Below are 22,704 nucleotides of genomic sequence, written 5' to 3'. Positions count from 1 at the left end.
TCCATGCTGCAACAGCACTGCACATCCAAGCTGAAGCAATAGCCGGTCTCAGTAGAGTACCAGAGTGTGTATACACAGACTTCAAGATACCTTCCTGCTTCCTATCCGCAGGTTCCTTTAGGGCGGCCGTATCCTGAGACGGCAGGGCCACTCTTTTAGATAAGCGCGTCAGGGCCTTGTCAACCCTAGGGGAGGATTCCCAGCGTAACCTATCCGTTGGCGGGAAAGGGTACGCCATTAGTATTCTCTTGGGAATCACCACTTTCTTATCAGGGGAAGACCACGCTTCTTCACATAACTCATTTAATTCATGTGACGGGGGAAAAGTCACTGGCTGCTTTTTCTCCCCAAACATATTTACCCTCTTGTCAGGGACAGGGTCAGCCTCTGAAATGTGTAATACATTTTTCATTGCAATAATCATGTATCGGATGGCCTTAGTCATTTTGGGCTGTAATAGTGCCTCATCCTCGTCGACGCTGGAGTCGGACTCCGTGTCGACATCTGTGTCAACCAACTGAGATATGGGCGTTTTTGAGACGCTGACGGCCTCTGAGGCGCCTGGGCAGGCCCGGGTTGAGAGCCCGGCTGTCCCCCGGCAGCAACATAATCAAATCTCTTATGTAATGAGTTTACATTGTCATTTAAGACCTTCCACATATCCATCCAATCAGGTGTCGGCACCGACGGGGGCGACACCACATTTATCTGCACTTGCTCCGCCTCCACGTAACCCTCCTCATCAAACATGTCGACACAGCCGTACCGACACACAGCACACACAAGGGAATGCTCTGACTGAGGACAGGACCCCACAAGGTCTATGGGGAGACAGAGAAAGAGTATGCCAGCACACACCGCAGCGCTATATACACAGGGATACACACTACCAGAAGTGAATTTTTCCCAATAGCTGCTGTATCAATACACCTTTTGCCTAAATTTATGTGCCCCCCCCCCCCCTCTTTTTACCCTCTTAGTGCCAGGAGACTGCAGGGGAGAGCCTGGAGAGCGTCCTTCCAGCGGAGCTGTGAAGAGAAATGGCGCTGGTGTGCTGAGGAAGAAGGCCCCGCCCCCTCAGCGGCGGGATTCTGTCCCGCTGTTTCTGACTAAAAAATTGCGGGGGTTTTACACATATACAGCCACAGACTGTATTATGTGTCTTTTTTATGCCAAAGGTATTGTTATTGCTGCCCAGGGCGCCCCCCCAGCGCCCTGCACCCTACAGTGACCGGAGTGTGTGGTGTGCAGTGGGAGCAATGGCACACAGCTGCGGTGCTGTGCGCTACCTTAATGAAGACAGGAGTCTTCTGCCGCCGAATTCATCACCAACTTCTGATCTTCTGGCTCTGCGAGGGGGACGGCGGCGCGGCTCCGGGAACGGACGACCGAGGACCTTTGCCTGTGTTCGAACCCTCTGGAGCTAATTGTGTCCAGTAGCCTAAGAAGCACAACCTAGCTGTGAACAGTTACGTTTGCTTCTCTCCCATCGGTCCCACGTAGCAGTGAGTCTGTTGCCAGCAGATCTCACTGAAAATAAAAAACCTAACATTACTTTCTTTACTAGCAGGCTCAGGAGAGCCCACTAGGTGCATCCAGCTCTGGCCGGGCACAGATTCTAACTGAGGTCTGGAGGAGGGGCATAGAGGGAGGAGCCAGTGCACACCAGATAGTACCTAATCTTTCTTTTAGAGTGCCCAGTCTCCTGCGGAGCCCGTCTATTCCCCATGGTCCTTACGGAGTCCCCAGCATCCACTAGGACGTCAGAGAAATATATATATATATATATATATATATACACTGCTCAAAAAAATAAAGGGAACACTAAAACAACACATCCTAGATCTGAATGAATTAAATATTCTTATTAAATACTTTGTTCTTTACATAGTTGAATGTGCTGACAACAAAATCACACAAAAATTATCAATGGAAATCAAATTTATTAACCCATGGAGGTCTGGATTTGGAGTCACCCTCAAAATTAAAGTGGAAAAACACACTACATGCTGATCCAACTTTGATGTAATGTCCTTAAAACAAGTCAAAATGAGGCTCAGTAGTGTGTGTGGCCTCCACGTGCCTGTATGACCTCCCTACAACCCACACAAGTGGCTCAGGTAGTGTAGATCATCCAGGATGGCACATCAATGCGATCTGTGGCAAGAAGGTTTGCTGTGTCTGTCAGCGTAGTGTCCAGAGCATGGAGGCGCTACCAGGAGACAGGCCAGTACATCAGGAGATGTGGAGGAGGCCGTAGGAGGGCAACAACCCAGCAGCAGGACCGCTACCTCTGCCTTTGTGCAAGGAGGAACAGGAGGAGCACTGCCAGAGCCCTGCAAAATGACCTCCAGCAAGCCACAAATGTGCATGTGTCTACTCAAATGATCAGAAACAGACTCCATGAGGGTGGTATGAGGGCCCGACGTCCACAGGTGGGGGTTGTGCTTACAGGCCAACACCGTGCAGGACGTTTGGCATTTGCCAGAGAACACCAAGATTGGCAAATTCGCCACTGGCACCCTGCGCTCTTTACAGATGAAAGCAGGTTCTCACTGAGCACGTGACAGATGTGACAGAGTCTGGAGACGTCAAGGAGAACGTTCTGCTGCCTGCAACATCCTCCAGCATGATCGGTTTGGCAGGTGGCCAGTAATGGTGTGGGGTGGCATTTCTTTGGGGGGGCCGCATAGCCCTCCATGTGCTCGCCAGAGGTAGCCTGACTGCCATTAGGTACCAAGATGAGATCCTCAGACCCCTTGTGAGACCATATGCTGGTGCGGTTGGCCCTGGGTTCCTCCTAATGCAAGACAATGCTAGACCTCATGTGACTGGAGTGTGTCAGCAGTTCCTGCAAGACGAAGGCATTGATGCTATGGACAGGCCCGCCCGTTCCCCAGACCTGAATCCAATTGAGCACATCTGGGACATCATGTCTCGCTCCATCCACCAACGCTACGTTGCACCACAGACTGTCCAGGAGTTGGCGGATGCTTTAGTCCAGGTCTGGGAGGAGATCCCTCAGGAGACCATCCGCCACCTCATCAGGAGCATGCCCAGGCATTGTAGGGAGGTCATTCAGGCACGTGGAGGCCACACACACTACTGAGCCTCATTTTGACTTGTTTTATGGACATTACATCAAAGTTGGATCAGACTGTAGTGTGTTTTTCCACTTTAATTTTGAGGGTGTCTCCAAATCCAGACCTCCATGGGTTAATACATTTGATTTCCATTGATAATTTTTGTGTGATTTTGTTGTCAGCACATTCAACTATGTAAAGTACAAAGTATTTAATAAGAATATTTCATTCATTCAGATCTAGGATGTGTTGTTTAAGTGTTCCCTTTATTTTTTTAAGCAGTGTATATATATATATATATATATATATATACACACAAACACACACATATATATATATATATATATATATATATATAAGTATGTATGTACATCTATAGCAATATATATCTCAGCAAATATCTCGTTTCCGAATGATATGTCAGTGTGAAGTAGTATTGATTTATGCCAGGAGTGCTTGCTACATTGGTGGGATATAAATGTGTGTGCGTGTGTGTGTGTATATATATATATACACACACACACACACACACACACACACACACACACACATACATAACTATAGCACGTACTGTATTTAAAGCAGGTAACAAACAGGAGACTGTAATAAAAAATTGAGAAATATCTATAAAAAGGTATTGTTTCTTTCCAAACACATTCCTATTGAAAGCCACTAAGGGTAGCATAATTAGCTGTTTTTGACCAATAAGGGACTGCAGCTTCGTCTGTGTTTTAAAGAGTTACCCTTTAGTTTGTTAGGTAATCAGTCTGGCGGTGGAGCACAAATTACACAAATAGCTGACACAAAACAGGCACAAAGCACTGGAAAATACATATTTAAATCACAGAGTATTACCATGATAGTCGCCTTGACCTGGTGGGTTTGATAAAATAATTTTCATACAACTGTATGGTGTATAGTCTGTTCTTTTTCCTTCTCTACCATAGTTGTGGCGAATGGAATATGCATACACCTTGTCAAACTGAAAACAAAATAATTTTTATTATAATATATACGCAGCTATCAAGATGAAAACACAAACAATACATCAAGCAATTCTAATGCTGTATAAAACATGTATACAAATTAAGCATTATTCTTGAAGATAAACAGCAGTTGTCAGAGCATAAAAATAAGAATTTACTCACCGGTAATTCTATTTCTCGTAGTCCGTAGTGGATGCTGGGGACTCCGTAAGGACCATGGGGAATAGACGGCTCCGCAGGAGACTGGGCACATCTAAAGAAAGATTTAGGACTATCTGGTGTGCACTGGCTCCTCCCCCTATGATCCTCCTCCAAGCCTCAGTTAGGAACTGTGCCCGGAAGAGCTGACACAATAAGGAAGGATTTTTGAATCCCGGGTAAGACTCATACCAGCCACACCAATCACACCATATAACACGTGATAGGAACCCCGGTTAACAGTATGATAACAAATGGAGCCACTGAAGAGATGGCTCACAACAAAACCCGATTTTTGTAACAATAACTATGTACAGGTATTGCAGACAATCCGCACTTGGGATGGGCGCCCAGCATCCACTACGGACTACGAGAAATAGAATTACCGGTGAGTAAATTCTTATTTTCTCTGACGTCCTAGTGGATGCTGGGGACTCCGTAAGGACCATGGGGATTATACCAAAGCTCCCAAACGGGCGGGAGAGTGCGGATGACTCTGCAGCACCGAATGAGAGAATTCCAGGTCCTCCTCAGCCAGGGTATCAAATTTGTAGAATTTTGCAAACGTGTTTGCCCCCGACCAAGTAGCTGCTCGGCAAAGTTGAAAAGCCGAGACCCCTCGGGCAGCAGCCCAAGATGAGCCCACCTTCCGTGTGGAATGGGCTTTTACAGATTTAGGCTGCGGTAAGCCTACCGCAGAATATGCCAGCTGAATAGTGCTACAAATCCAGCGCGCAATCGACTGCTTAGAAGCAGGAGCACCCAGCTTGGTGGGTGCATACAGGATAAACAGCGAGTCAGTCTTTCTGACTCCAGCCGTCCTGGAAATATAAATTTTTAGGGCCCTGACTACGTCCAGCAACTTGGAATCCTCCAAGTCCCTAGTAGCCGCAGGCACCACAATAGGTTGGTTCAAGTGAAAAGCTGAGACCACCTTTGGGAGAAACTGAGGACGAGTCCTCAATTCTGCCCTATCCATATGGAAAATCAGATAAGGGCTTTTACAAGACAAAGCCGCCAATTCTGAAACCCGCCTGGCCGACGCCAAGGCCAACAGCATGACCACTTTCCACGTGAGATATTTTAATTCCACAGTCTTAAGTGGTTCGAACCAATGTGATTTCAGGAATGCCAAAACCACATTGAGATCCCAAGGTGCCACTGGGGCACAAAAGGAGGCTGAATATGCAGTACTCCTTTGACAAAAGTCTGAACTTCGGGCAGTGAAGCCAGTTCTTTTTTTGGAAGAAAATCGACAGAGCCGAAATCTGGACCTTTATGGACCCCAATTTGCCCTGCTTGCAGGAATCGACCCAGTTGAAATTCCTCCGTCGGGGCCTTCATGGCCTCGCACCAAGCAACATATTTTCGCCAAATGCGGTGATAATGTCTTGCGGTGACATCCTTCCTGGCTTTGATCAGGGTAGGAATGACTTCTTCCGGAATGCCCTTTTCCTTTAGGATCCGGAATTCATCCGCCATGCCGTCAAACGCAGCCACGGTAAGTCTTGGAACAGACAGGGCCCCTGCTGTAGCAGATCCTCTCTGAGCGGTAGAGGCCATGGGTCCTCTGATATCATTTCTTGAAGTTCTGGGTACCAAGCTCTTCTTGGCCCATCCGGAACCACGAGTATCGTTCTTACTCCTCGTTTTCTTATTATTCTCAGTACCTTTGGTATGAGAGGCAGAGGAGGGAATACATAAACCGACTGGTACACCCACGGTGTCACTAGAGCGTCCACAGCTATTGCCTGAGGGTCCCTTGACCTGGCGCAATATCTCTCTAGTTTTTTGTTTAGGCGGGACGCCATCATGTCCACCTGTGGCCTTTCCCAACGGTTTACCAACAGTTGGAAGACTTCTGGATGAAGTCCCCACTCTCCCGGGTGTAGATCGTGTCTGCTGAGGAAGTCTGCTTCCCTGTTGTCCACTCCCGGAATGAACACTGCTGACAGTGCTAAGACGTGATTTTCCGCCCATCGGAGAATCCTTGTGGCTTCTGCTATCGCCATCCTGCTTCTTGTGCCGCCCTGTCGGTTTACATGGGCGACTGCCGTGATATTTTCTGATTGGATCAGTACCGGCTGGTTTTGAAGCAGAGGCCTTGCCAGACTTAGGGCATTGTAAATGGCCCTCAGTTCCAGAATATTTATGTGTAGGGACGACTCCTGACTTGACCAAAGTCCTTGGAAATTTCTTCCCTGTGTGACTGCCCCCCAGCCTCGAAGGCTGGCATCCGTGGTTACCAGGACCCAGTCCTGTATGCCGAATCTGCGGCCCTCTTGAAGATGAGCACTCTGCAGCCAACACAGTAGAGATACCCTGGTCCTTGGAGACAGGGTTATCAGCCGATGCATCTGAAGATGCGATCCCGACCACTTGTCCAAGAGGTCCCACTGAAAGGTTCTTGCATGGAACCTGCCGAATGGAATTTTGCTTCGTAAGAAGCTACCATTTTTCCCAGGACTCGTGTGCAGTGATGCACCGATACCTGTTTTGGTTTCAGGAGGTCTCTGACTAGAGATGACAGCTCCTTGGCTTTCTCCTGCGGGAGAAACACTTTTTTCTGTTCTGTATCCAGAACCATCCCCAGGAACAGTAGGCGTGTGGTAGGAACCAGCTGTGACTTTGGAATGTATAGAATCCATCCGTGCTGTTGTAGCACTTCCCGAGATAGTGCTACTCCGACCAACAACTGCTCCTTGGACCTCGCCTTTATAAGGAGATCGTCCAAGTACGGGATAATTAAAACTCCCTTTTTTCGAAGGAGTATCATCATTTCTGCCATTACCTTGGTAAAGACCCTCGGTGCCGTGGACAGTCCAAACGGCAGTGTTTGGAATTGGTAATGGCAATCTTGTACCACAAATCTGAGGTACTCCTGGTGAGGATGGTAAATGGGGAGATGTAGGTAAGCATCCTTGATGTCCAGGGATACCATGTAATCCCCCTCCTCCAGGCTTGCAATAACCGCCCTGAGCGATTCCATCTTGAACTTGAATTTTTTTATGTATGTGTTCAAGGATTTCAAATTTAAAATGGGTCTCACCGAACCGTCCGGTTTCGGTACCACAAACAGTGTGGAATAGTAACCCCGTCCTTGTTGAAGTAGGGGCACCTTGACTATCACCTGCTGGGAATACAGCTTGTGAATTGCCTCTAGCACAGCCTCCCTGCCTGAGGGAGTTGTCGGCAAGGCAGATTTGAGGAAACGGCGGGGGGGAGACGCCTCGAATTCCAGCTTGTACCCTGAGATACTACTTGAAGGATCCAGGGATCCACCTGTGAGCGAGCCCACTGATCGCTGAAATTTTTGAGGCGGCCCCCCACCGTACCTGGCTACGCCTGTGGAGCCCCCGCGTCATGCGGTGGACTCAGAGGAAGCGGGGGAAGAATTTTGATTCTGGGAACTGGCTGACTGGTGCAGCTTTTTCCCTCTTCCCTCGTCTCTGTGCAGAAAGGAAGCGCCTTTGACCCACTTGCTTTTCTGAAGCCGAAAGGACTGTACCTGATAATACAGTGCTTTCTTAGGCTGTGAGGAAACCTGAGGTAAAAATTTTTCTTCCCAGCTGTTGCTGTGGATACGAGGTCCCAGAGACCATCCCCAAACAATTCCTCGCCCTTATAAGGCTCTATGTGCCTTTTAAAGTCAGCATCACCTGTCCAGTGTCGGGTCTCTAATACCCTCCTGACAGAATGGACATTGCATTAATTCTGGATGCCAGCCGGCAAAATATCCCTCTGTGCATCCCTCATATATAAGACGACGTCTTATGTTCGCAAAATAGTATCCCTGTTTGACAGGGTTACAGACCACGCTGCAGCAGCACTATCTGCAGGTCTCAGTCTAGTACCTGAGTGTGTAAATACAGACTTCAGGATAGCCTCCTGCTTTTTATCAGCAGGTACCTTCAAAGTGGCCGTATCCTAAGACGGCAGTGCCACCTTTTTTGACAAACGTGTGAGCGCCCTATCCACCCTAGGGGATATCTCCCAGCGTAACTTATCCTCTGGCAGGAAAGGGTACGCCATCAGTAACTTTTTAGAAATTACCAGTTTCTTATCGGGGGAACCCACGCTTTTTCACACTTCATTCACTCATTTGATGGGGGAACAAAACACTGCCTGCTTTTTCTCCCCAAACATAAAACCCTTTTTTAGTGGTACTTGGGTTAATGTCAGAAATATGTAACACATTTTTTATTGCCGGGATCATGTAACGGATGTTCCTAGTGGATTGTGTATATGTCTCAACCTCGTCGACACTGGAGTCAGACTCCGTGTCGACATCTGTGTCTGCCATCTGAGGGAGCGGGCGTTTTTGAGCCCCTGATGGCCTTTGAGACGCATGGGCAGGCGCGGGCTGAGAAGCCGGCTGTCCCATAGCTGTTACGTCATCCAGCCTTTTATGTAAGGAGTTGACACTGTCGGTTTATACCTTCCACCTATCCATCCACTCTGGTGTCGGCCCCACAGGGGGCGACATCACATTTATCGGCATCTGCTCTGCCATCACATAAGCCTCCTCATCAAACGTGTCGACACAGCCGTACCGACACACCGCACACACACAGGGAATGCTCTGACTGAGGACAGGACCCCACACAGCCCTTTGGGGAGACAGAGAGAGAGTATGCCAGCACACACCAGAGCGCTATATAATTTTGGGATTAACACTATATTGAGTGAATTTTTCCCAATAGCTGCTTGTATATACAATATTGCGCCAAAATTTTGTGGCCCCCCCCCCCCTCTCTTTTTAACCCTTTGAGCCTGAAAACTACAGGGGAGAGCCTGGGGAGCTGTCTTCCAGCTGCACTGTGAAGAGAAAATGGCGCCAGTGTGCTGAGGGAGAAGCCCCGCCCCTTTTTCAACTGACTTTCTCCCGCTTTTTCTGGAATACTGGCAGGGGTAATTTTACATCTATATAGCCTCTAGGACTATATATGATGTAGATTTGCCAGCCAAGGTGTCATATATTGCCCTCAGGGCGCCCCCCCCCCAGCGCCCTGCACCCTCAGTGACCGGAGTGTGAAGTGTGCATGAGGAGCAATGGCGCACAGCTGCAGTGCTGTGCGCTACCTTGGTGAAGACCGAAGTCTTCTGCCGCCGATTTTCCGGACCTCTTCTTGCTTCTGGCTCTGTAAGGGGGACGGCGGCGCGGCTCCGGGAACGAACACCAAGGCCAGTTCCATGCGGTCGATCCCTCTGGAGCTAATGGTGTCCAGTAGCCTAAGAAGCCCAAGCTAGCTGCAAGCAGGTAGGTTCGCTTCTTCTCCCCTTGATGCAGTGAGCCTGTTGCCAGCAGGTCTCACTGTAAAATAAAAAACCTAAAATAAACTTTCTTTCTAGGAGCTCAGGAGAGCCCCTAGTGTGCATCCAGCTCGGCCGGGCACAGAAATCTAACTGAGGTCTGGAGGAGGGTCATAGTGGGAGGAGCCAGTGCACACCAGATAGTACCTAATCTTTCTTTTAGAGTGTCCAGTCTCCTGCGGAGCCCGTCTATTCCCCATGGTCCTTACGGAGTTCCCAGCATCCACTAGGACGTCAGAGAAATAGGATTTTAATACCTACCGGTAAATCCTTTTCTCTTAAGGCCCATACACATTAGACGATGTCGCTCTGTAATGTTTCCCCCTCCCGGGCCGGCGGCCGCCTGTACGCACTGAGCGATATGACCGCTCATATCGCTCAGTGACGTCACGTCCCCGCCAGCCCTGCATGAAGGTCGTGGACGACAGTCCACATCCTTCATGCATGCCCTACCGACAGCGACGATCGTTGCCGACCCGCGGGGATCGCGCATCGGTCGTCGCTGGCGGCATACACACTTGATGATAAAATGAGCGACGTCGCTCAAGGAGGGGGAAAATGAGCGACGTCGCTCATTTTATCGTTAAGTGTGTATGGACCTTAAGTCCGTAGAGGATGCTGGGGTCACATCAAGAACCATGGTGGGTATAGATGGGATCCGCAGGAGACATGGGCACTTTAAGACTTTGAATGGGTGTGAACTGGCTCCTCCCTCTATGCCCCTCCTCCAGACTCCAGTTATAGGAACTGTGCCCAGGGAGACGGACATTTCGAGGAAAGGAATTATTGTTAAACCACGGTGAGCATCTTACCAGCTCACACCTCAAGCACGCCGCTGAACGTGGCATTCCACAGAATACAAGCCAACGGCATGAACAATTGCAGCACCTGGCTGACAAAAAACGTAACACAACATGTGTGTAACCACAAATAATCACTGCAGATATAGTTCGCACTGGGACGGGCGCCCAGCATCCTCTACGGACTAAGAGAAAAGGATTTACCGGTAGGTATTAAAATCCTATTTTCTCATACGTGCTAGAGGATGCTGGGGTCACATCAATAACCGTGGGGTTATACCAAAGCTCTAGAATGGGCGGGAGAGTGCAGACGACTCTGCAGTACCGAATGACCAAACGTGAGGTCAACCTCGGCCAAGGTATTAAACTGTATTACTTAGCCAAATTGTTTGCTAAAGCTGCTCGGCAAAGTTGCAATGCCGAGACTCCCCGGTCAACCGCCCCGGACGAGCCCACCTTTCTAGTAGAATGGGCCTTCACCTATTTCGGTAACGGCAATCCTGCCGTGAGATAAACATGCTGAATCGTACCACAGATCCAGTGCGCAACGGTCTGCTTGGAAGCAGGACACCCAATCTCGTTGGGAGCAAACAGGACAAACAGAGCCTGTGTTCTTAAACGGAGCCGTCCTGGCGACATAAATTTTCAGAACTCTGACCACATGCAGAGACATCGACTCAGCGAAGGCGTCGGTAGTCACAGGCACCACAAAGGTTGGTACATGTGGAAAGAAGAAACAACCTTCGGTAGAAATTGTAGACGAGTTTCCAACTCTGCTCTATCTTAATGGAAGATCAAATAAGGTCTCTTGTGAGACCAGGCCGCTAACTCAGACATTCGCCTTGCGTATACCAAGGCCAACCTGACGACCACGAAAATTCACTCCTCCTTACTTAAAGGTTCAAACCAAAGTGATTGAAGGAACTGCAACACCCCATTAAGATCTCATGGTGCCACTGGGGCACAAATGGAGGTTGGATGTGCAACACGCCCTTCACGACAGTCTGAACTTCTGGAAGGGAGTCCAATTTATTCTGAAAGAAACCCGCTAAGGCCGATTTTAATTGAGCCCAAGTTTAGGCCTGCATCCACACCTGCTTGTAGAAAATGGAGAAAACGTCCTAGCTGAAAACTCCGCCGTAGGAGTCTTCTTGGATTCACACCAAGAAACTTATTTTCTCCAAATACGGCAGTAATGTTTATACGTTACCCCTTTTCTAGCCCGAATAAGCGTGGAGAACTAATTCCGTGGGAATACCCTTACGGACTAGGATTTGGCGGTCAACCGCCATGTAGTCAAACGTAGCCGCGGTACATCCTAATACACGCACGGCCCCTGTCGCAACAGGTCCTCACGCAAAGGAAAAAAACAGGGATCTCCTATGAGTAATTCCTGAGATCTGGATACCAAGCTCCCCTTGGCCAGTCTGGGACCATGAGGCTCGCTCGAATTTCCTTTTTATGCTCCCAGAACTTTTGGAATGAGAGAAAACGTAGGGAATACATATACCGACTGAAAACACCCACGGTGTCACTAGTGCATTCACTGTTCCTGTTTTAGGGACCCTTGACCTGGAACTCTGAAGCTTCTTGTTGAGACGAGATGCCATCATTCCTACTTGAGGAAATCGTAACGACATGTCACCTCTTCGTAGACTACTTGGAGGAGGTCTCCCCTCTCCTGGATGGAGATCGTGCCTGCTGAGGAAGTCTGCTTCTCAGTTGTCCACTCTTGGAACAACCATCGCCGACAGATCGCATGTATGTTTTTCCGACCCAGCGGAAAATCCTTGTGGTTTCTGCCATTGCTTTTCTGCTCTTCGTTTGTAGAAAACCGTTGTAAACGGCCCTTAACTCTAGACCATTTATGTGGTGACAAGTTTCCTAACTTGACCATCTTCCTTGGAAGTTTTCCCCCCTGTGTGACTGCACCACAGGAGTGAGATTCTGGTCTTGGAAGGCAGGATTATCCTACGGTGTATATGTAGGTGGGAACCGGACCACTTGTCCAACAGGTCCCACTGGAACACCCTAGCATGGAACCTGCCATGAGTGGCCTCGTAGGCCGCAACCATCTTTACTAGCAACCAAATGTATTGATGAATTGACACTCTTGCTGGTCTCGGAATTTGTTTGACCCAGACTCTGGATCTCCAGAGCCTTTTCCCGTGGAAGAAAAATCTCTCTGTATTTCTTTGTTTAGTATTCTACCCAAAACAGACAACCGCGTCGTTGGGACCAACAGTGATTCTGGCAAGTTCAGGAGCCAACCATGTTGTTGAAGAACTGTCAGGGTGAGTGCAATGTTTTGCACCAACTGGTTCCTTGACCTCGCCGTTATCAGGAGACAGTCCCAGTACGGGATAATTGTGACTCTTTACTAGCGACGGAGAACCATCATTACCGCCATCACCTTGGTGAAAATCCTTAGAGCCGTGGACAGACCAAACGGCAACATCTGAAATTGGTAATGACAGCCCTGAATTGCAAACCTCAGGTAAGCCTAATGAGAAGGAAAATTTAATTAGGCCTCCATTATGTCTGCTGATACCATAAAAAAAACTCATTTTTTTAAATTGGAAATCACTGCCTGAGAGATTCCATCTTGGATTTGAATTTCTTTAAGTAGAAATTGAGGGATTTCAGATTTAGGATTGGTCTGACCGAGCCGTCTGGCTCGGTCAGACCAAAATCGGTAATTGAAAAATTGGTGAGGAGAAAACGTCTGGAAACTCCAGTACGAACCCTTGGGACACTATTCGTAAAAGCCCCCGGGTCCAGATCCGTTCCAGGACTGACTAAAGAGTTTTAGACGTGGTCCCACCAGTGTGGGCTCCCGCAAGAGAGTCCCAGCGTCATGCGGTGGATGTGGCAGAAACCAGAGGATGATCTCTTCTCCTGTGATCTTGAAGAGGTTGCGGACCTCTTCCCTTTTCTCCTTCCTCTACCTGCAAAGAAAGAGGAATATGTATCTATTGGGCCGAAATGACTGCATCTGACAATGGTGTGTCATCATCCCTAGTGAGGGAACATAGGGCAAGAAGGCGGACATACTAGCGGCAGCTGTCGAGATCAAATTAACTAGGCCGTCACCCAACCAGGCTTCACCTTCATAGGGAAGAGACTCCCCTTCTTCTCGGACTCAGCATCAGCATTGCATTGGTGAATCCACAACGCCCTCCTAGCCGAGACCGCCATGGAATTGGCCCGTGAACCCAAGAGTCCTATATCTCTTGCAGTCGCACGAAAGTATGCTGCCGTGTCCTTGATATGACCCAACATAAGGAGTATTCCCCAGTTTATCTACATCGGATGACAAGGTACCCAACCATATTTGAATACTACTACTCCCCCATGTGCATGTAATGGCAGGACTAACTAACGTAGTCGTGGACACATAACTAGAATATAAAAAAAGTAATAAGAAAATCACTTAAAACCCATTGGAACATCCTCCTAATGGACCCAGTGCTTAAGGAGATCCTACCACCCCAACCGGAACTTATTTTTAAGAAGTCAAGAAATCTGAATGACATATTTGCACCAAGTATGTTAAGAGAAGAATCCGTCTGCAAGACCCTGAGGCTGAATGCACAGGTTCATATAAGTGTGGAAAATGCCACATATGCAGATACCTACACCGGGACCAGAAAAACTTTTAGCGGCACAGAAGGCAATAAGGAATATACCATAAAGGACTTTATGAACTGCAATACAACATCCGTGATTTACCTCCTGGAGTGTACCTGCAAAATGAAGTATGTGGGAAAGACAAAGAGACCGTTAAAATTACGGATCCAGGAGCATATAAGGAACATTAAAAACAAAGTGGAAAGCCATACAGTTTCCAGACACTTTGCGTTACAACATAATTCCAATCCAGAGGAAATTACATTCAAGGCTATTGAACATGTGGCTTTGGGTGAGAGAGGAGGGGACCTCGCTAATAAACTTTCCAGACCGGAAATGTACTGGATATTCCAGCTACAGACTCTACATCCAGCTGGTTTGAATGAAGGATACAAAATCGCACCTTTTCTTTAAGGTGTAGTATCCTTTACCCCCCTCTCTTCTCTTCATCGCTTTTCCTGTATCTCACGTCATGTAAGAAGGCACATTTAGCACTTTAAGATTAAAAATTTTAAACAACCTATTTTTTGTTGTCATGGTGTCTGTTTGATCCGCGTACAGTCACACCACACTGGTACGCCCAATCTCGTCTGATCTTGGAAGCTAAGCAGTGTCTGGGCCTGACCAGTACCAGGGAGGGAGACTACCTGGGAAGATCGGGTACTGTAAGGAGGACAGACGATGTATAATAAATATTGACCAAATAGCAGCACCACTATAGAATCACAGAATTTAGTGACAACCTGGTTTTTGGTGTCATGGTGTGTGTTAAAATTCACGTACAGTCAAACCACACTGGTACGCCCAATCTCGCCTGATCTTGGAAGCTAAGCAGTGGAAGCCTGACCAGAAGCTAAGCAGTGGAACCCTGACCAGTACCAGGGAGGGAGACTACCTGGGAAGATCAGGTACTGTAATGATGACCGACGATTTCCAATGAATATTCACCAAATAACAGCACTAGTATAGAACCACGTAGTTTGGTAGTTTGAATACCACATATTCGGATACACTGTTCCCTCTGATGCACTTATACACAGCCTCATGCACCAGTCATATATATATATTAATAGTCACGGGGCCCATCATCTAAATAAGCCTTTACGGTTATGTTTGCACTATCATTATCATTAGTAATATCCTAGGTCACCTTAGATTCACTTATATTGCACTTATATTACACTAGCACCTTTAGCATACTGGCAAGGGTTAAAGTTAATATATCTATTTATTTTGAGCTGTTGCTATGAAAACTGTGCCTCTAATATGCATATGTACCATTACTTTGAAATTACCACTTGTTTCTATTATTCCATGCATGTAACCCGTTGCTATGGAAACCGAGGAGCCTGGATCCTAAGAGTGTCTGCTGATCTACTTAAAGATGGCCGCCGCAGCCTGATTGAAAAGTATTCCAAGTATCCCACACAAAATGGACTCTGTCTGATGCAGCCCAAGAAGACAAAACACCTCCCTCTGTCTAGGAGCAGCTCAGAACAGCCGCGGGCGCATGCACAATGGGACTTGTGAAGCCGGGTGCCGCCGCGGGCGCATGCGCAGTCGCCGGCGGAAGTGACGAGCAGAGTCCTCTGTCACCGGAAGTGTGGCGGAAGTGACTCCAAATTGTACCGAGGATGTTTTTAAACGTTTTTCACTGCTGTAACCCACTCGTTTTTAGTAATATTAAGCATATCTGATCTGTTTCTTACTCCAGCTTTGATGTGAAATGAGCTTTGTTAACTTTTGTAACGTATAATGTATAATTGCATCACATGATCTATTATGATGTCACAACCCTCTAACCAAGTGATATGGGTATAAATAGACATGCAGCTTCATTCTGTCCCTACCCCTTGAAGAAGTCTGCTGAGACGAAACGCGTTGGGCCTGTACTGACCACCCATTGTTCTCAAGTTAAGTTTGAATTCCTATCCTTTTATTTCTCGGTAGTTTAATATGGGAAAAAAAATTTCTTGTATTTTAAAAATCATTTTTTTAAACTGTTTTTACTCTCGTATATATTAAAAACTTACTTTTATAATTGTATAACATCTTTTGGCGTTTTTAAAGCATATAAAAACAGTGTTTTTAGCCACACTTGTCGCCGGTACCCCTATCCCCCCATTTCTTATACTTTTTAACAATACTATACCAGTGTTGTATTTTTAGGGTTGGGCTGACACCATATTACAAGGTTACGTGGGCTTTTAGCTTTTTATCGAAATTTTGTAATTTATTTATATAGTTTTACTGAGATTTCACCTCACAAGTGGCGCTGTACTATCTTTTTGCACATATATATATATATATATATATACACACACACACACACACACACACACACACACATATATATATACAGGTTGAGTCTCCCTTATCCAAAATGCTTGGGACCAGAGGTATTTTGGATATAGGATTTTTCCGTATTTTAGAATAATTGCATACCATAATGAGATATCATGGTGATGGGACCTAAATCTAAGCACAGAATGCATTTATGTTTCATATACACCTTATTCACACAGCTTGAAGGTCATTTTAGCCAATATTTTTTTATAACTTTGTGCATTAAACAAAGTGTGTGTACATTCACACAATTTATTTATGTTTCATATACACCTTGTACACACAGCCTGCAGGTCATTTAATACAATATTTTTAATAACTTTGTGTATTAAACAAAGTTTGTGTACATTGAGCCATCAAAAACAAAGGTTTCACTATCTCAGTCTCACTCAAAAAAGTCCGTATTTCTGAATATTTGGATATGGGATACTCAACCTGTATATCCCTTCTGATAGGCAAATTTTTACCCAGTCAGATATTGGTGGTGCCTACATGGCCACCCACACACGTCTGTGTCCCTAATATCTTTTTCTCTTGGGAAAAACATTCAGCCACCGACGTGTCGACGCACATGTACCAAGTACCATCAGGAACCAGCGGTGCCGACAGGGTCACTCCCACAGGCATTTGTGGGAGGAGCACTCAGCCTCAGACATGCCGACACAAGTGTACCAAAACCCAGCGACACATCGGGCATATAGGGGACAGACCCACAGTAAAGTCTGTCAGAGAGACACAGAGGAATATTGCCAGCCCACAACCCAGCACCTAATCACCAGTTCTGAAACAATAAGGAATGCCCCAGACTTGCAGCGCTTTTATATTAAATATATATATATTGCACCAATATTTCTGATATTTATTCAGAAGCGTGAGGAAGGACCAGCATGTGCATAGAAAATGGCGCTGAGCTGTGTGAGCTGAGAGGGCTAAGCCCCGCCCCTTCAATGGCGCGCTTCAGTCCCGCTTTTTTTACCTAAATCTTTATACAGTCGGGGGTTAGGACAGTGCCTAGGCATCTATGTCCCCTCTTGCCAGTTTTAGTTTTGAGGTTTATATGCTGCCCAGGGCGCCCTGCAGTGCCTCTGTGTGTGGGAGCATGGCGCGCACCTCAGAAGCCGTCACTGAAGTCTTCTTTTCTTCTTCTACTCACCTGTCTTCTGACTTCTGGCTCTGCAAGGGGGATGACGGCCGGCTCTGGGAATGAGCTCCTAGGCGTACTTAGTGATCAAACCCTCAGGAGCTAATGGTGTCCTGTAGCCAAAGAAGCAGAGCCTTGAAACTCACAGAAGTAGGTCTGACTTCTCTCCCCTAAGTCCCACGAAGCAGGGAGACTGTTGCCAGCAGTTCTCCCTGAAAATAAAAAACCTAACATAAGTCTTTTCAGAGAAACTCAGTAGAGCTCCTCAGTGTGCATCCAGTCTCCCTGGGCACAATTCTAAACTGGAATCTGGAGGAGGGGCATAGAGGGAGGAGCCAGTTCACACCCATTCAAAGTCTTAAAGTGCCCATGTCTCCTGCGGATCCCGTCTATACCCCCCCATGGTTCTTGATGTGACCCCAGCATCCTCTAGGACGTATGACAAATGTGCACTGCACTCAAAACAGAATACAAAGACCTAAGCAAGGTATCATAGATAGAAAGGCTAACACACTTTACCGCTCTTCAGTTCTAGGAGATAAGGGAAGATTTTTTTTTCTAGTTTTACAGATTCATTCCCCAGCAGGGTCCACAGGTTATCCACAGGATAACATTGGGATATGATGTAAAGACAGCGGTTTTGCACCAATCAGTCAAAGCTCTCCCAGCATGCAACGGGCCCGTCCATATATCCCCGCCTTCTGGTTCAGGCAAATCAGTTTTGTTTGGTGCGGCAGGAGCCGGCCCATGGTCAGAGGGCTGCTGGTTTTTAGCAGCCCTAAGCTTTCTTAATTTTTTTTTATAGTCTTACTATTTTTTCTTGAGTGATCTTTCTAAAAAGAGTCTTATACGAACCTTAGAAAGAGTCGCTCCAACAACTCTCCGCCGGGTCGCGACAACGCTTACCCACGAGTACAGGGCGTGTGTCGGATATACTAGCAGGTCCAGCAGACGTTACCAGGCTGTGGCCGGAGCACGGGGAGAAGGTAAGGCATCGGTTTCGCTTAGAAGGGAAATACGGACATAGCCGTACTGTTTTGGGAGGAGACTACCAAACAGTCGCTGACGTGGCTGCAACCTCCAGTGCACCAGCTCTAGGCCTTAGGGATCAGAGGCTACAGGAATAATATGAGGCCGCGATCCCTATGGGTTGATGTCGGCAGTGGGGAGTCAGACGCTCTCCTGATCACCCCTCCCCCGGTTCATGACCAGTTTCCTCCAAGTCTCCCGCCATGAACTGTTCTCCGGCTTCCATTGGAGACACTGTATACGAAGGGGACCCAGTCACATCATAGACGGTTGTGTGACTGGTGCATCTGAATTCACTGGAGCGGCAGTGTGCACTAGTAGCGTCTGGATCCACTCAGCATTCGCAAACGTATTGATCGGTCTTGGAAGCGGGGTGAGTCTCCCTGTATCCCAATCTAACTGAATATGGGTAATACAGCACTAAGTCTCTATCTACCTTTTGAGCTAGATAAGTGCCTATTGCATATGAGTCTGTATAATATTACTGTGGTTTCTTTCGTTATGCGTCTGAATACAGTAGATCTGTTTAAACATGATTCAGTAATATGTTCTCCTACATACTTGAAATTTAGTTGTAGTTGATGATGTGCTCATATTGCTTATTAGACTAATGTATAACATGTGACTGACTGCTAGTGTGATTGCTGACTTTACTATATATTCTGTCAGTTTGTTCTAATCCGATCCTCAATACTGGTGAATGGGTAGGGTCGGATTGTATGTCACTTTAAAAAGCTTAAAGTGATTACAGTCACAAATTGTGTAGTACTCTGTGGAAGTGTTGATTATTTATCATGTCTAAGAGCGGCAAGGGAGAGGAAGATACACTCACAGCAACACCAACACTCATATTATGTTTGTCTTGCAAAGCTGGGTTAACCTCTCAGGATCTGGTTCAGGATGGTTTGTGTGCAAATTGTTTTACCTTTACCAGGGTCTCTTGAAAAATACAAGGCAGATTCAGGTGCAGGTTGATCCACCTTGGGCTATGTCTGCACAGACATTATCCAGTATAGCTGAACGGATAATTCCAACTCCTGTACCAGGGATAGGTTACACGATTAACCCTTACATGCAGCTTCCCACCCGTGTTTTATCACTTCCAGCAGCAGCCTCTCAAAAGAAGCAAACTGATAAGCCATTGGTAAGTAAATTTTCATCATCACAGGCTACAGGTTTCAGATAAATTCTGCTTCGGCATACGAAGAGGAGAAGGAATGTCTCAGCTCAGTGGATATAGCCGAGTTAATTAAAGCAATGAAAGCCATTATATCCTCAGAGGATTCAGCAGAGCCTGTGTTAAAAACCAAGGCACCTGTGTCCAAAAACAGTTAAGACTGAGTTTCCGGGGTCAGATCAGCTGACGGAATTCATGGAAGTGGCTTGGGCTATGCCAAATAAGAAGTTTAGAATTCCTAGGAAATGGAATTCCAGTTATCCTCTCCCAGCTGGGGATTGTTTAAAAAGGGAGGTGGGTCATAAGGTAGATACGCATGTGATTCGATTAGTGCGAAAATCTACATAATCTTTGCCTTCAACATCATTAAATGATGTCACGGATAGGAGAGTGGATGGGTTTTTAAAAACCATTTTTTCCCTGTCTGGGGCAGTCATAAGGCCAGCTATTGCTTCAGCTTGGATGGCAAAGGCAGTGGACTGCCTGGGCTGATGCATCGGAGGGGGATTTTTCAATAGCATCTACAGAGCAAAAATCCCATATAGCACATATAAAACAGGCTGCAATGTTCTTGGAAGAAGCAGCATTGGATATGGGTACTATTGCCTCCAGGGCATAAGCTTCAACAATAGCTGCTCGCAGAGCAGTTTGGCTACGTACGTGGAAAGCTGATTTAGAATCTAAGAAGGTTTTGGAATCTTTGCCTTTTTCTGGAGATATTCTTTTTGGTAAAGAATTGACAGATATGTTGGAGTCAGTAGCAGACTCCAAGAAGGTAGTTTCCTTCCACATACAATTTCAAACCCAAAGTTCCAGCTTTTCGGCCCTTTTGGTCTCAGGGAAAAGCTAAAGGAAAAAGTGATGGCAGGCAGTCCCAATACAACAAATCAGGTAAGACTAAAAAGCATTGAGCTACCAGTGGACCGGTTGGTAGAACAGATGATAAGCCATCAGCCTGATGGTGTGGGCCTCCAACTGGGGGATCCCAGGGTGGGGGGCCGGCTTTTCCCTTTCCACAGATCTGGCAGCAGTCTACAACAGATGCCTGGGTGCAATAAGCGGTATCTCAATGTTAAGCTTTTGCCTTCAAGAAATACCCTCCTCGAAGGATTTCTGGACCAGCCCGTCTTGGGTAGAGACGAAGGCAAGGGTTTTGCAAGAGGCAGTTCAGAAATTGCTTCAGTCAGGAGTAGTCATTCCAGTTCCTCCTGCACAACGAGGACAGGGTTTTAACTCCAACCTGTTTCTAGTTCAGAAACCAAATGGGTCATTCTGGCCCATTCTCAATCTCAGAGTGCTGAACATTTGGGTACCTCGGTTTCATATGGAGACTTTACGTTACATCATTTTGGCCATGGAGCCAGGGGATTATACGGTATCCCTGGATCTACATGATGCTTACCTAAATGTTCCTATAGCACTGTCCCATCAGTGCTGTCTCAGGTTCGCTAACCTTCAACAGCATTTTCAGTTCCAGGCCCTACCTTTTGGGTTAGCCACAGCCCCCAGAGAATTTACCAAAATTATGGTGGTAATGGCAGCTTATCTCCACCAGCAGGGGATAAGAATATTTCCATACCTCAACGCTCTTTTAATCCTGGCACAGTCACAGGAATTGTTCCTATGTCATCTGCAACAGACAATAACGTGTCTGCAAAGTCACGGGTGGCTCATAAATTGGGCAAAATCGTCTTTGGTTCCATCACAGCGGATGATTCACTTGGAGGCTGTACTGGATTCAAGCCTTCAGAGAGTAAATTTACCTCTGAACAAGATATCCAAGGTTCAGTCAAGGATTCAGCAGTTGCTACACAGTCAAAAGGTATCCATTCACGCAGCAATGCATGTGATGGGATTGATGGTGTCAACATTCAACATGGTGGAGTATGCACAGTTCCACTTGAGGCCTCTGCAGCATCTGATCCTTGCCAAGTGGGTTGCAGAAGATGATAGAAACGCAGACTATGGTTCTTACAATGGAAGTAAGAAGGTCATTAGCCTGGTGGCTACAGACATCCCATCTGGACAAGGGGAGACCCTTTTGGATATCAGATTGGGAAATTCTAATGATAGACACCAGTCTCCAGAGCTGTGGAGCAGTGTCAGGAAGGTTGTGTTTCCAGGGGCAATGGACCAAGGAAGAAGGTTGCCTGCCAATAAATATATTGGAACTTTCGGGACATATACATGGCACTGATTCAGGCAAAGGACATTCTTCGGGGAAAACCAGTTCAGATCCGCTCGGAACAATGTAACGGCAGAAGTGTACCTCAACCATCAGGGAGGAACTCGCAGCCGAAAAGCGATGAAGGAGGTAAGTCACACACTAAAGTGGGCAGAACTTCATCATCCAGCCTTGTCCACAGTGTTAGTCCCGGGAGACCTAAACTGGGAAGCGGCACGCCATTCAGGCAAGTGAATGGGCTCCACACCTGGAGGTATTCCAGACTCTAGTAGACAAGTGGGGGTTGCCAGAGATAGATCTCATGGCATCCCGTCAGAACAACAAAGTGCTCGTACACGGGTCAAGAACAAAGGATCCCAGAGCGATCTTTGTGGATGCCCTGTTGGTGAGATGGGACTTTCATCTGGCCTATGTATTTCCTCCAATTACCCTATTACCCAGGGAGGTGAGAAAGATAAAGCAAGGAAAGGGTGCCGTGATACTAATAACTCCGGCTTGGCCCAGAAGACATTGGTACACAGATCTGCAGAAAATGTTGATGGATGCTCAACTCCTGCTCCCTCAACGTCCAGATCTACTGATGCAGGGTCCTTGTTATCACAGACATCTGGATCGACTGTCTTTGACGGTGTGGCTGTTGAAACCTCTATCCTGAAGTCAAGACGATTCTCACAACAGGTAATTCAAACAATGCTCAGAGCAGGGAAACCTTCTTCAGCTCGCATTTATCACCGAATATGGCAAACCTATATTGATTGGTGCAGTGTACGGAAAATGGACCCTAAGTCTTTCAGAGTATCCAGGGTCTTAGCATTT

At 46.9% G+C, this 22,704-nt stretch overlaps 1 protein-coding gene and 1 pseudogene across 2 annotated transcripts in view; one reads left to right on the top strand and one right to left on the bottom strand.

The window, feature by feature from the left end:
- PRIM2 (DNA primase subunit 2) overlaps positions 1-22,704 on the bottom strand; it is a 458,416-nt gene that overhangs the window by 89,246 nt on the left and 346,466 nt on the right. For both annotated transcript variants that reach the window (XM_063916741.1, XM_063916740.1), the window contains one exon: positions 3,939-4,065. In XM_063916741.1, coding sequence (XP_063772811.1) covers positions 3,939-4,065 — 127 coding nt within the window. The remainder of the gene's footprint in view (positions 1-3,938; positions 4,066-22,704) is intronic.
- On the top strand, positions 14,564-14,682 carry LOC134912538 (5S ribosomal RNA; annotated as a pseudogene).

Source organism: Pseudophryne corroboree, chromosome 4 (genome assembly GCF_028390025.1).
Source record: "Pseudophryne corroboree isolate aPseCor3 chromosome 4, aPseCor3.hap2, whole genome shotgun sequence".
Taxonomy (NCBI): domain Eukaryota; kingdom Metazoa; phylum Chordata; class Amphibia; order Anura; family Myobatrachidae; genus Pseudophryne; species Pseudophryne corroboree.
This window is presented reverse-complemented; position numbering and strand designations above follow the sequence as displayed.